This window comes from Gymnoscopelus microlampas, assembly GCF_963454915.1.
Source record: "Gymnoscopelus microlampas genome assembly, chromosome: 5".
Lineage (NCBI taxonomy): Eukaryota > Metazoa > Chordata > Actinopteri > Myctophiformes > Myctophidae > Gymnoscopelus > Gymnoscopelus microlampas.
In genome coordinates this window covers 45,844,615-45,856,124 of record NC_139942.1, presented here as the reverse complement: position 1 = coordinate 45,856,124, position 11,510 = coordinate 45,844,615, and the positions used below count along the sequence as shown (strand labels likewise).

General features: G+C 43.2%; 1 protein-coding gene across 2 annotated transcripts in view; it reads right to left on the bottom strand.

The window, feature by feature from the left end:
* Positions 1 to 567: 567 nt before the first annotated feature.
* olfm3b (olfactomedin 3b) overlaps positions 568 to 11,510 on the bottom strand; it is a 17,291-nt gene continuing 6,348 nt past the window's right edge. For both annotated transcript variants that reach the window (XM_084057497.1, XM_084057498.1), the window contains 4 exons: positions 9,670 to 9,825; positions 6,061 to 6,280; positions 3,353 to 3,459; positions 568 to 2,347 (listed from right to left, as the gene is read on the bottom strand). In XM_084057497.1, coding sequence (XP_083913623.1) covers positions 1,670 to 2,347; positions 3,353 to 3,459; positions 6,061 to 6,280; positions 9,670 to 9,825 — 1,161 coding nt within the window. In that variant the 3' untranslated portion in view covers positions 568 to 1,669. The remainder of the gene's footprint in view (positions 2,348 to 3,352; positions 3,460 to 6,060; positions 6,281 to 9,669; positions 9,826 to 11,510) is intronic.

The window sequence follows — 11,510 nt, the reverse complement described above, 5'->3', positions numbered from 1 at the left end:
ACTCGCCTCAAAGGTTTACAAGCTTATAGTCATATTGTGTGCTACTGTCCATTACTCCTCGTTGGATATCCTAGGAAATGGTTATCGCCTATGCTGAAAGAATTTTAAGCGGAAGTACGTGAAGCACCACCTCAAGGAAGTCAAGATGATGCTGTACAGACCCGTTTACGTTCCTGGGAATGAAAACAGTGTCGTGATTGGTCAAAAAAAGAAAGCTTCCGATGGAAGTACAGTAGCCTACGTACAATGGAAGTCCCGCCCTAAAGACACTTGTAGCTGTTGTTATTTACCAAGCTTTTCTCCCTGTGATACGAGACAATCCTGGGAATTAGGCTAACAGGTGCTGATGCTCAAGGACGCTTGAGCAGCACGCATTGCTGTCGACACACACACACACACACACACACACACACACACACACGTGCTGCGATAACTGAACACAAGTACGCCACATACCACCGATTTAATCAAAACAATAATGACTTTATTATGTCAATGATATAGCTTATTTATGCAAATGAAGGCTTATTAAAGTCATCTGTTTCTGTACAAATGGATATAAATTAATATAGATTCATATACTGTAAGGTAATACATTTAATATAGTAATAGAGTGAAACATGATGAGATGTTTTGCCCATACAAAATACACAGATATAGAGTTACAGTAGAAATGCTATGAAGGTTAGCCAACATTCATGCACGGGCGCCGCTATCCTTTAGCTCACGGAACATACTGCACTGGATAAGGCATACACTTCAGTTTGGGTTGTTGTTGCTTTTTTTTTTAAACTGGAGCTGTAGATACAAAAGAAAGCAAACTTACTGTACAGGTACATCTTCTCTTTGTGTCGTACAAGGTCAAGTGCAAAACAGTTTTTTTCCTGACAAAAAAAGAAGGAAAAAAAAGAATGCTAAATAAAGTATGTGTGTGTGTGTGAGTGTGTGTGTGTGTGTGTGTGTGTGTGTGTGTGTGTGTGTGTGTGTGTGTGTGTGTGTGTGTTTGTGTGTGTGTGTGTGTGTGCGTGTGTGCGTGTGTGTGTGAGAGCGTGTGTGTGTGTGTGGGGGGATATTAGCATATGAATAAACAATGAAAGGAGTGAAAACAAAGAGAGGAAAGAACAATGGGCAAAGGAATTAAAAAATGATTAAAGTGAGAGTGCATCAATTACATTAATGGTATACTCATTAAAACATAAGAAACACAACAATTTAACTAACCCTAACCCTAGGTTTAAATTAAAATCAAATAAATTAAATTAAATTAAATTCAGGAATAAGGAAATACTCAAACAATGAAATAACAAGATAATACATGAATGAATGGATGGATAAACAAACAAACAAACAAACAAACAAACAAACAAATACATAAATAAATAAATAAATAAATAAATAAATAAACAAATAAACAAATAAGCAAATAAGCAAAGTGCATCGTAGTGGAGCAAAAAATTAAGAAAAAAACTCCACAGATTTTCGTTTCGTTTGGCCCTCCGTGGACACGTCATTTTCTCTCCACTGCCCAAAATCAATAAGTGCAGGATTACAACAAAAACAAACCATATAAATCATCCTCCAACTAAACATTTATCTGTTTTTCCCCCCTTCTTCTTCTTCCACCCCTGAGCGGGCACATTCAGTACATGCTGTAACCTCCTCTTCTTCTTCAAGAGTCGTCCTCGGTCTTGATGATGTGGAACAGGGTGACATTGAACAGAACCTGGTGGCCGTTGTTCCAGCCGTACAGGGCGCGGTCCCGGGCGTTGTAGTCCAGCATGGACATGTGGAAGTACTGGTTGTGGAAGGGGATGTCTGTGTACTCGTAGCTGGACGTCTTGGTAGAGTAGGCGTAGTACACCTTGGCACCGGTCAGGTGGGAGTTGGTGATGTAGAGCGTGCCGCAGATCATGAACGACTCGCCGGCGTTCCTCTTGGAGTACTCGGTGTTCCACGTCTCGAGGATCTGCAGCGTGTCCGGGTTGAGCCGGCTGACGACGATGTTCCCCGCGTTCTGGTTGGTGGCGTACACAGCCCACAGGCCCAGCTCGTCCGCCATCAGGTCGATGTCGGAGAAGCCGCCCCAGGTGTACGGGTAGACGTTGTGGAAGCCGGCGGACTCCAGAGCCCGCTGGGTGACCACGCGGCCCGTCTCGAAGCTGTAGCGCACCACGATGTTGCTCTGCATCTTGTTGTAGTACAGCGAGCCGTTGTACACCACGTGGTTGGTGCCTGCCCACTTGAACGGCAGGTTGTAGGTCCTGGACTCCGCTCCCGCCACAAAGTCCGGAATGGATTTGAACTCTTTGACGATCCTGTTGTTGGTGTAGCTGTCCATGTACCAGACCTGGATGTGCGGAAAGTGCAAATATAATACATTGCATGTTAGAAAAGGAAAGCAAAGTTAGAAAGTGCTTCACATACAATATGGGGTGAACTTTGAAATCCCCTTACAGATACATCGACAGACGGACAGATTGACGTACAGTGTAGTGTCTGGATCTGTGTCCTTGTATCATATTTTGTAGTATCGTTCCTATTGTTTCCTGTTCTCCTTGTACTTTAATTGTGTAGTTATGTTCCTAGTGTTCCTGTCTGCCCTAGTTACTGTTACCTGTCTTGTCTCACCATCACCAGTATGTCCTTGCAATTGTAGTTCACCTGTGTCTTGTTCTGTTCCAGCCAATCATGTGTTAATTGTCCTTGGTTCTCACCTGTGTGTTGTTAGTCCTGTGTCTATTTAAACCATGTGTTTGCCTATGTTCTCTTGTCAGGTTATAAATGTTGTTGTGATGTTCTGTTCCAGTCCTGTGTGAAATCAGAATACATACTTTGCATTAGACCTTCCTGCCTGCATTGCTCTGCTTCTGGGTCCTCACCTGCCTTGCACCGTGACACATAGCCATAGTTGGAGCCTTGCCACCAGCAGGGCAAGGCACATCAAATTGCCTATTTGAGGCCCACCTAAGACCCAGGTAGAACCCACTTAGCCCACATGGGCAAACCCATGTGGAATCGTGGATCCCGCTGACATTGCCCACTTGGGTTTAGTTCAACCCACCTTGAAACCATATGGGACCCACGTGGGCATGCTGCCTGGGTGCCAACTAGTGTGGTGACAGGACCAGTGCAGAGTATACATACATATGGATAACCCAGTTCTAGGCAGTAAAATGTGAATAAAAGTGACACAACTAAGTAAAGGTATTATGGAGTACAGGAGACATTCATTTATATTTGCCATTACACTCTAGACCTGCCTCTGAAGACAGGAGGTCAGCAGTTGTACATACATTCATTATTGGAAAGAAAAGACCCTTGTAAACAAATTGAAATGAGTATCGCAACTGACCCTATTGTTTTTGGCAGAGGCTTGTGGATCAGTCATCCAGGCTCCAAAGCGGGTCCCTGACGTCTTCACTGTCACCGGCCCAGTGATCTTCATTAGCTTGCCACAGGCTAGGAACACATCACACACTCGGGTCATATACAGTACAGTGCAGCAACCCTTTTGAATGTTACAAGAACAACCAACATTATGGCACTGTCACGTTCAGAGTGAATGGCAGCCCAAATCCGATGGTTGGCCTATCCAGAAAAAAAAGAAAACCCATTTTTGTAAATCAGATATGAACCACATTCCAAGGGCTTTGTTCACACGGCAGCCAAATCTGATTTGTTCCTCAAATACAATCTTTAGGACTTTAGGATTTTCAAATAATCAGATTACATTTGTGTCACAATGCGGTGCATTTTTTAGCTTCTAGGGCTGCTATTCTTGTCGAGTGACACAAGAATGGCCGTTGAAATCGGCCATTCTTGTGGCCGATTTCAACAGGTAATCCTCCCTGTTCGCTAATCTGGGAGGATTACCGAACAGGCATAGTGGGCCCAAGCCCAGGGACCCAAGACCCAGGGGGGGCCCCAAGCCTGAGCCCCTGCGCCGCTGCCACCAACCTTGTGTGAGTTGCGCCTCTTGTCAGCCAATGGAGGCACCCCCCAACAACAGAGTGGCAAAAAGCCCCAAACCGCCATGACACACATTAAGTGGTCAACCCCCAGCTCATCCACAGGACTCCAGAGTCCCTCTGAAGTCCTACGGATAAACCGACGGGCCAAACACCCGACACGCACGACGATGGTCACAAGAAGCTCAAAGCCAATAACAACGAAAACAGAGGCTCAGGCTTTTTTGGCAAAACAACAGCATTAGATGTTCTAATGCCCACGCATTAGGACATTATTATGTTATCTATTCCGATTTATCTAAATGGGGCCCTCTCATTCTGTTGGCTTTAAGAGCGTATCTGCGGTGAGCGTGTAAATCCTGTGTTGAGGAGATACAGGTGTGAATTCATTTCTAGTTATTGAGCTGTTTATTTTGAGTGTCCAATGTGCTGTAAATCCTATTGAAATGCAAGTGAATGTGCACTGCGGGCGGCTCGGGGGGTGGGGGGTTGCGTGTCGGTGCCAGGGGCCCATTTTCTCATAATGGTCCCATCTGATTCCAGTCTGGATAGGCCAAAAGTCTGATTTGGGCTGCCAGTGTGAACATTACTGTAAGTGGATGGGCTCATAACCCATAGCTTTAAACTGCTCTGTGGAAAAGATGCTTCAAACAAAAGTAGTTTGCCGTATGGTTTGTGTTGAACATCTGGTCAGTATCAATATCAAAGTCAAAGTTATTTCTGCAAATACAGATTACAGATGCTGCAGAAGGAAAAGAAAACAACAATTTGAGAAACTACACACTCAACTAATGCCTACTCACCATCTGTCAGGACGGGGTGAAAATATATGAAATTTTACCGTTTGTATTATTTGAAAAAGTTGAGGTGCATTCTTTGTCAGATGCTTCCACAAACATTTTATGAGGACCTAATCACCTTTAAGATAAATCGCATCAAGCTTTCCTCATAAAGTATTCATGAAGTTCTCCCGCAGCTGTTTTTAGCCAGGTTCTAAAATGAGGCCAGCCTTATGAACAATGAATACTAAACAATTCAACTCAATTCTCGAGCCAGATATCGATTCAAGCCTCATTTACATTTTAGACATTAAGCTGATGCTTTCATTCACAGTGACTTACAACTGATGATATTCACAAGGTGGCTGATTTGCTCTTACATCATACTCAGGAGGGGGGACTGGGGAATCCCGTGGTTGCGTGCCGTGTCAAGCACAAAAAATAGCCGATTTACAAGCTCAGAACGCATGCCGCTGTTATGCGTTGTGAACTTATAATTCTGCTATTTTCAGTGCACGACACCGACAACCAACTACAAATCACCTTTTCGTGTCCAGCGATTAGGAGATGGACATACAGTGGGACAATGACAACTACACCAGCCTGCATGAAGTACCCACCCAACATTCTATGCTTACTAAGACCGTCTTTTTTATTGCAACTTTTATAGTTACAGTAATGTGTCAAACACTCAATTGTAGGCTTCTATTATCTACAGTACACTATATAATTTACAGCTACTCTATAATGACAATTTCACCGTAGGGATTATAGATCTTGAGCCCTATTTTCGCCAGTGCCTTACCCATTATCCCTGAACTTCTTTGCCATTTTTTTTACAATTTTTAAAAACATTTTCAAATAGTTCAAATAGCCAATCTACAAGCTCACAACGTTTCGATGTAGATCGGCTAGTTGAACTATTTGAAAATGTTTTTAAAAATAGTAAAAAATGGCAAAGATGTTTAGGGATAAAGGCGGCGGCAAAAAATAGGGCCCCTTTTATCTTGTCTGTTGTATTCATTTATTTCATCTCATTACATCTCAGACCTTATCTCAACTCATGTTATACGTAAATGGTAAATGGTGCATACACACACACACACACACACACACACACACACATTGAGGAAACCTTGCAAGGCACCGACCAGGAGCAGTTAGGGGTTCAGGGTCTTGCTCAAGGACACTTCGGCGGCACTAACCCAGGGGGGAGTGTGTGATCTGTCATCTAAGGCCATCTCATCTCATGTCATGTCATCTGATCTGTCATCTCATCCCATCTCATCTCATCTCATCCCTAGTGAACTTACTGAGTTTGCTCATGCAGTTGCGAAGCCGGTTCTCCAAGTTGAAGACCCTCTGTTGGAGTTCCTCATAGTCGTACGCTCCCATCTCCTCCTGGATGCCCAGCAGTATGGCAGACAGGTTCCTGATCTCCTCCTTGAACTGGGCGATGAGCTTGGCATCCGTCTTGTACTGCTCTAGCACCGGGATGAGAGGCTGCAGTGCCTCCATCTTTCCTTGCAGCTCCTGGGGGTTGACCAAGAGGAACAGAGGTTCTCACTTTCTTTCCCCTTAATGAAGAAAAACAGAAATGGAAGTAGCCCGCCCACTCTCCTTTAAAACAAGACAGTCTAAAAGCCCAACTAGCAGCCCGTAGGGTCCATGCTGCACCTTACACCCAACTGGAAATTTGCTGAAAGGTGCTGTTAGAGGAAAAGCTATGGAATCATGCAAATTAGTAAGGTTTATCCTTTCCGAATTGATTATTAAATATATTGTATTCTATTGATATTTTGTTCCGTGGGTGGTTCTAGAGGATAGGTCATGCATGGGGTTACTCAGATAGTTAGGGTTCATCCTCAAGGGAGCATGAATACGTTCAGCAAGTTTCATGGCACTCTGCCCATTAGATTTTGAGATAATGGGTTTGGCCTAGCACAGAGGGGTCACCAAGATCAGTAGGGGTCATCATTGCTGGGCGCTTTAATGATATTCATGGAAATCTGCCCATTAGAATCAGAGATATTGTTTTACGCAAATGGATATTTTGACCTAAGGTGTGATCAAAATCAGTAGAGGCCAATGTCTGGGGTCTGTGAAGATGCCATGCCTATCCAGCTAGTAGTTTTTGAGATGCGTTGTTTAGTACTAAAAGTTTTGGCAGAAGAGCGGACGGGCAAACATTCCGTCTGTCGAACCGACCAACAGAGCGACCACTGAGAGAGCCCCACCGCTAGCAAATCTAAAAATAGCGGCGAATACAGTAGGAGTTGGCATACAACCCTGAGGTTAGAGAAACAGCTTTGCAACCAACTGGAAGGTGACTAGATTGGATGTCCTTAGAAGCGAATGAGTGACACTCTTCCCTCCCGCAACAACTAAAAAAAGTAACAGTTTCGAGCCACCAGCCTCTCTTCATCAGACCTTAACAATAACTGTAGACACAGGTAGATTAAGTCACCACACCTTAAGGTCTGAGCAGAAGAGCCTGGTGGAAATGTTACCAGCTAATAAACTTTGTAAACGGGAGTACACTGGTGTGCGGATTTTATTTATTTTGATAACTCGACCTAGTAAGTCTGGATGTGTCTTCTGCCTTTTTCTGAGCAAGGCAGTGAACCACAAACCTCTCCAATGCCAAAAACAAGTCTGTGGAAGAACTGGGTAGCATCCAAATGTGTGAGTGTGTGCATGTGCATGTGCGTGTGCGTGTGCGTGTGGGTGTGGGTGTGGGTGTGGGTGTGTGTGTGTGTGTGTGTGTGTGTGTGTGTGTGTGTGTGTGTGTGTGTGTGTGTGTGTGTGTGTGTGTGTGTGTGTGTGTGTGTGTGTGTGCGTGTGCGTGCGTGTGCGTGCGTGCGTCTTTGTTTGTTTGCATGCATGCGTGCATGAGTACGTGCGTGCATGTCTGCAACTGCTCCCCCAGGCTGTGGCTGTAGTAGATAAGAAGGAAAGTGAACTAATAACGTAAAAGTATTCATCCATGGGTAATGAAATAAGTCAGCTTCAGCTACAAATCTCAAGTTTCTGAGAGACTGTGGTACTTGGCCGTTGCCACTGCAAACCTGAATTTATCTAATTTCACAAGTACCATCAGACAGGAGAGCTTATCACACACTGTTCAGTCCCATTTCTAATTTATCAGTGCTTTTATTACACGGCTCTTTAGGTAAACCAGTCTATTTCAACACCTGATTTTCAGCTAAGGGACAGGTGCGTTGGTGAAGCAGACGTTAACAAGATCAAAAAGAAGAAACCCGCACATTGTGTTCACTTGCTCAGTAAAGATAACTTTTTATGATTAAAAAGGCAACATTTCTCCTGGGGTAGTTAATACCCTCACAAAAACATGTAGTAATCCTGGTTGCTATACCGCCTCCCCCATGACAGCTGGGGCGCCTGATGGAGGGGAAAGGAACTGGTTGGAATAACGTGTTCCTTCCACGCGCTACGTCCTACCGGGGAAACTCCCCCCTGTCAGGTGACAAGAAGGTCAGTTGGCTCTCATGCATTGAAGGAAGCATGAGCTCGGCCCTGGCCTCCCAAGGCTGTGGGGGACTGGTGTAGCGCTGGTGTAGGGCTGGTGTAGCGCCCAGGATCACTTAGGAAATTGGCACCGGGTGAAAAAAGTGGGTTACAAAAATTGCGGGATAAAAAGAAAAGGCAACATTTCAGTCAAAGACCTTCCTCAAGCGTCAGATGCATGAGAAAGGTCCTTGATCAAAACACCTACTTTATAATAATAAAAATATGTTTTTATTGAGTGAGTGAACACGGTGTGCGAGTTCTTCAATTCCACACCTTTTTAAAAGCTATTATCAATATGACCTTTAAACGTGATATACTTTGTTGTAACGTCAAATGGCATAATTTGCCAATTTACAAGCTCACAACGCATTGGAACGCAACGTGTTGTGAGCTTGTAGATGTGCTTGGACCAATCTTACAGCTCCAGGTCACTCAGATCTGACAGTCAGTTGTATTTAAGGAGTTCACGGCCACAGTAACACACAGTAACGACAGGCGACCGCGCCTTTGCTGTGTTGGTACCGAAGTTGTGGAACGAACTCCCGTTGAGCATCGAATCTGCCCCCACCTTAGGGACTTTTAAAAGCATGCTAAAGACCCATCTTTTCACTGTACAGGACTCCTCACTTGTTGTCTTTGTTGTTTTGTGGGTTGTGCGTTTGTTTAGTTTCTGCTCCCTCCTGTTGTGATTGACTGACTGTGACTGGTTTTCATGTTGTCCTAGTTTAGTCTTCTTTGTATTCTCCCATGTATTCTCATTTTCTCTTTCCTCAGGCTGTGCCACGGGCCAGTGTAATAGCTGGATTGGGGGGCGCACTATAAATACCGAACCTATGTAACCTATGCTATTTTCATGAACGTTCACCTACTATAGAGTACCGAAGTCCTGACTTCTCTCGTTCATCCGGGTCACGGAAGTAATTTCTCTATGGAGAATAACATTGGGTCATCTTAGAATCGTCTCATATAAGAATTGTGGTCCAAAAATAAACAAATTGTCCCGGCGATATTCGGGGCGGTGGCTCTGTATCGTTTACGATGGTCAGTCACTCATATCTGATACAAACGTCTGTTTCTGGCGAAAAATGTACTAATTCAGCTGCGGTAACGTTAGCGTTTTCTCACCATCAGTTGATGCTTCATATCCATATGAGTCATTTGTTTATTTTTGGAACACAGTTCTTATTTGACGCAATATTAAACACGTCTATGGGAATTCAGAATGGGGGGAAAAACAGTGTACCCAGGTAGGATGCGTAAATTACGTCAGACTTCGGTGCTCTATTTTCGACTAATGTTTGCCAATTTTCACAGAATGTTTGTCTACCATGACATGCCCAGAATATGGACGCTATAGGGTTCATGTGGGCAAAACCACACATACAGTATACCTGAAAGTTCTTGTTGACGACCGTCTTCCTGTCCGACTCGATCTGTCTGAACTTGGACCTCAGCCCTTTGATTTGGCTCTCCATCCTCATGATGTACTGGAAGTCCCTCTGCGTCCGCAGATTCAGCACCTCAATCGACTGCGACATGTTCTGAACCTTTTGAGAAGGAACGGGAATGAAAACAGTGTGGCATTGATTTTTCCAGCCCGCCACCGTGATTAAAAGGCCCCTTTATGTTTGGCCTTCCAGCGGTTAGCCGGCCTCCTACTTCCAAAAGAACTAATCAACTCAGTTTGACCTCCGTTGCCACGTCTCAGTTGCCCATTTGTAAATTGAATTGAGGTGAACTAGGTGTCAAGGAGCTGTAATGACTATATGTGAGGGTCAGAGACTCAGAGTTATTATAGTTTTGAATCATTCATTAGTTTTTTTAATTTCATTTGTGTTCAGTTCTGTTTCCAGAGGGGTGTTGCTTGTTTCATTTTTTTGAATGTTTTATTAGTTTCAGTATAGTTAATTACAATTACCTTGGTGAGGGTTCACTTTTCTTTTACAACCTCCCAAAGTTTCACCATCTCTATTTCTTATAGATTATTTATATCCACGTACTGTACATTGTTTTGTTTTTTTGTTGTTTCCCCAACTATTCAGAAACGCATTCTGTCACATTTATGTCTTGTTGTGAGCATATTGGATGTTGAACTTTCATTCACATAATGTTTCAGCTTGAGTGAAATTCCCAACATAAAAAAATCCCATAGAGCCTTAAGTCCTGCCTTTGGTTTAACAAAAGCTCTCTACATTTATGGATTCAAAAGGGAGTGTGGTACAGTTCAAGTAGCGCATTTCAGCCTTGAGTACTCTCTCTTTCTTTGTCTGTCTATCTGTCTGTCTGTCTGTCTGTCTGTCTGTCTGTCTGTCTGTCTGTCTGTCTGTCTGTCTGTACTGTACATATCTATCTATCTATCTATCTATCTATCTATATATCTATCTATCTATCTATCTATCTACTGTATCTATCTTTCTACCTATGAATGTATAATATGAAATTGTGCAATATCTATAGCCTTTCTCCTATATGCTGCTGCTGAGGACTCCTTGCTGTGCAATATTTCTGTCTCATCCTGAACTGACTGGGATTTTATTAGTGGTGTTTTTAGTATTGTAGTATTTTAGTATTTTTTAGTTTTATAATAAGTTTTAGATTATAATAAGCAGCCAGTGGAACGGAATTTCGTGAATTTCATGTATTGTTGAATGGCAATGAAGCTATCTATCTATATCTAGCACACATATCCACCAGCAAAGTGGCACATGCACAATTGTGTTGTGCAAGCTTTTTCATGGGCCTGGCTCAGTTTGAGGGATGCTGAAATGGCCTCACTCAAGCCCTGGGGCAGCTTAGTACATTAGTGTGAAAGGCCTAAGTGAATGACAGAAAACGGCCCTTGGCGTGCAACATTGTAGGCCAGGGCAAAGTTTATTCAATCATCATTTAAATATGGGACAGCAGCACCAGTGAGCACTCCAAAGTTATTTATAATATTACAACACATGGCTGCTGAAAAGAAAAGGACAGCAAAACACTTTTGATTCCAATTTGAGTTGAAGGTCTAGCCATGCACTGTAGTTAGTTTATTTCTACTAGACTTCACCTAGACTTGTTAACTCTATTATAACTTTTAAAGTTTTTTAATAATCATATAATCATTGGTACTGTAGCTAAGGTTGTCCAATTTAATCTAATCTTGTGTCGTGTCAGGGTGAATGGGGTTGCAGACGTGCGTATAATATACATCATTTATGTATACATGTACCTAATGCACTGCTGGTTGTCCTGT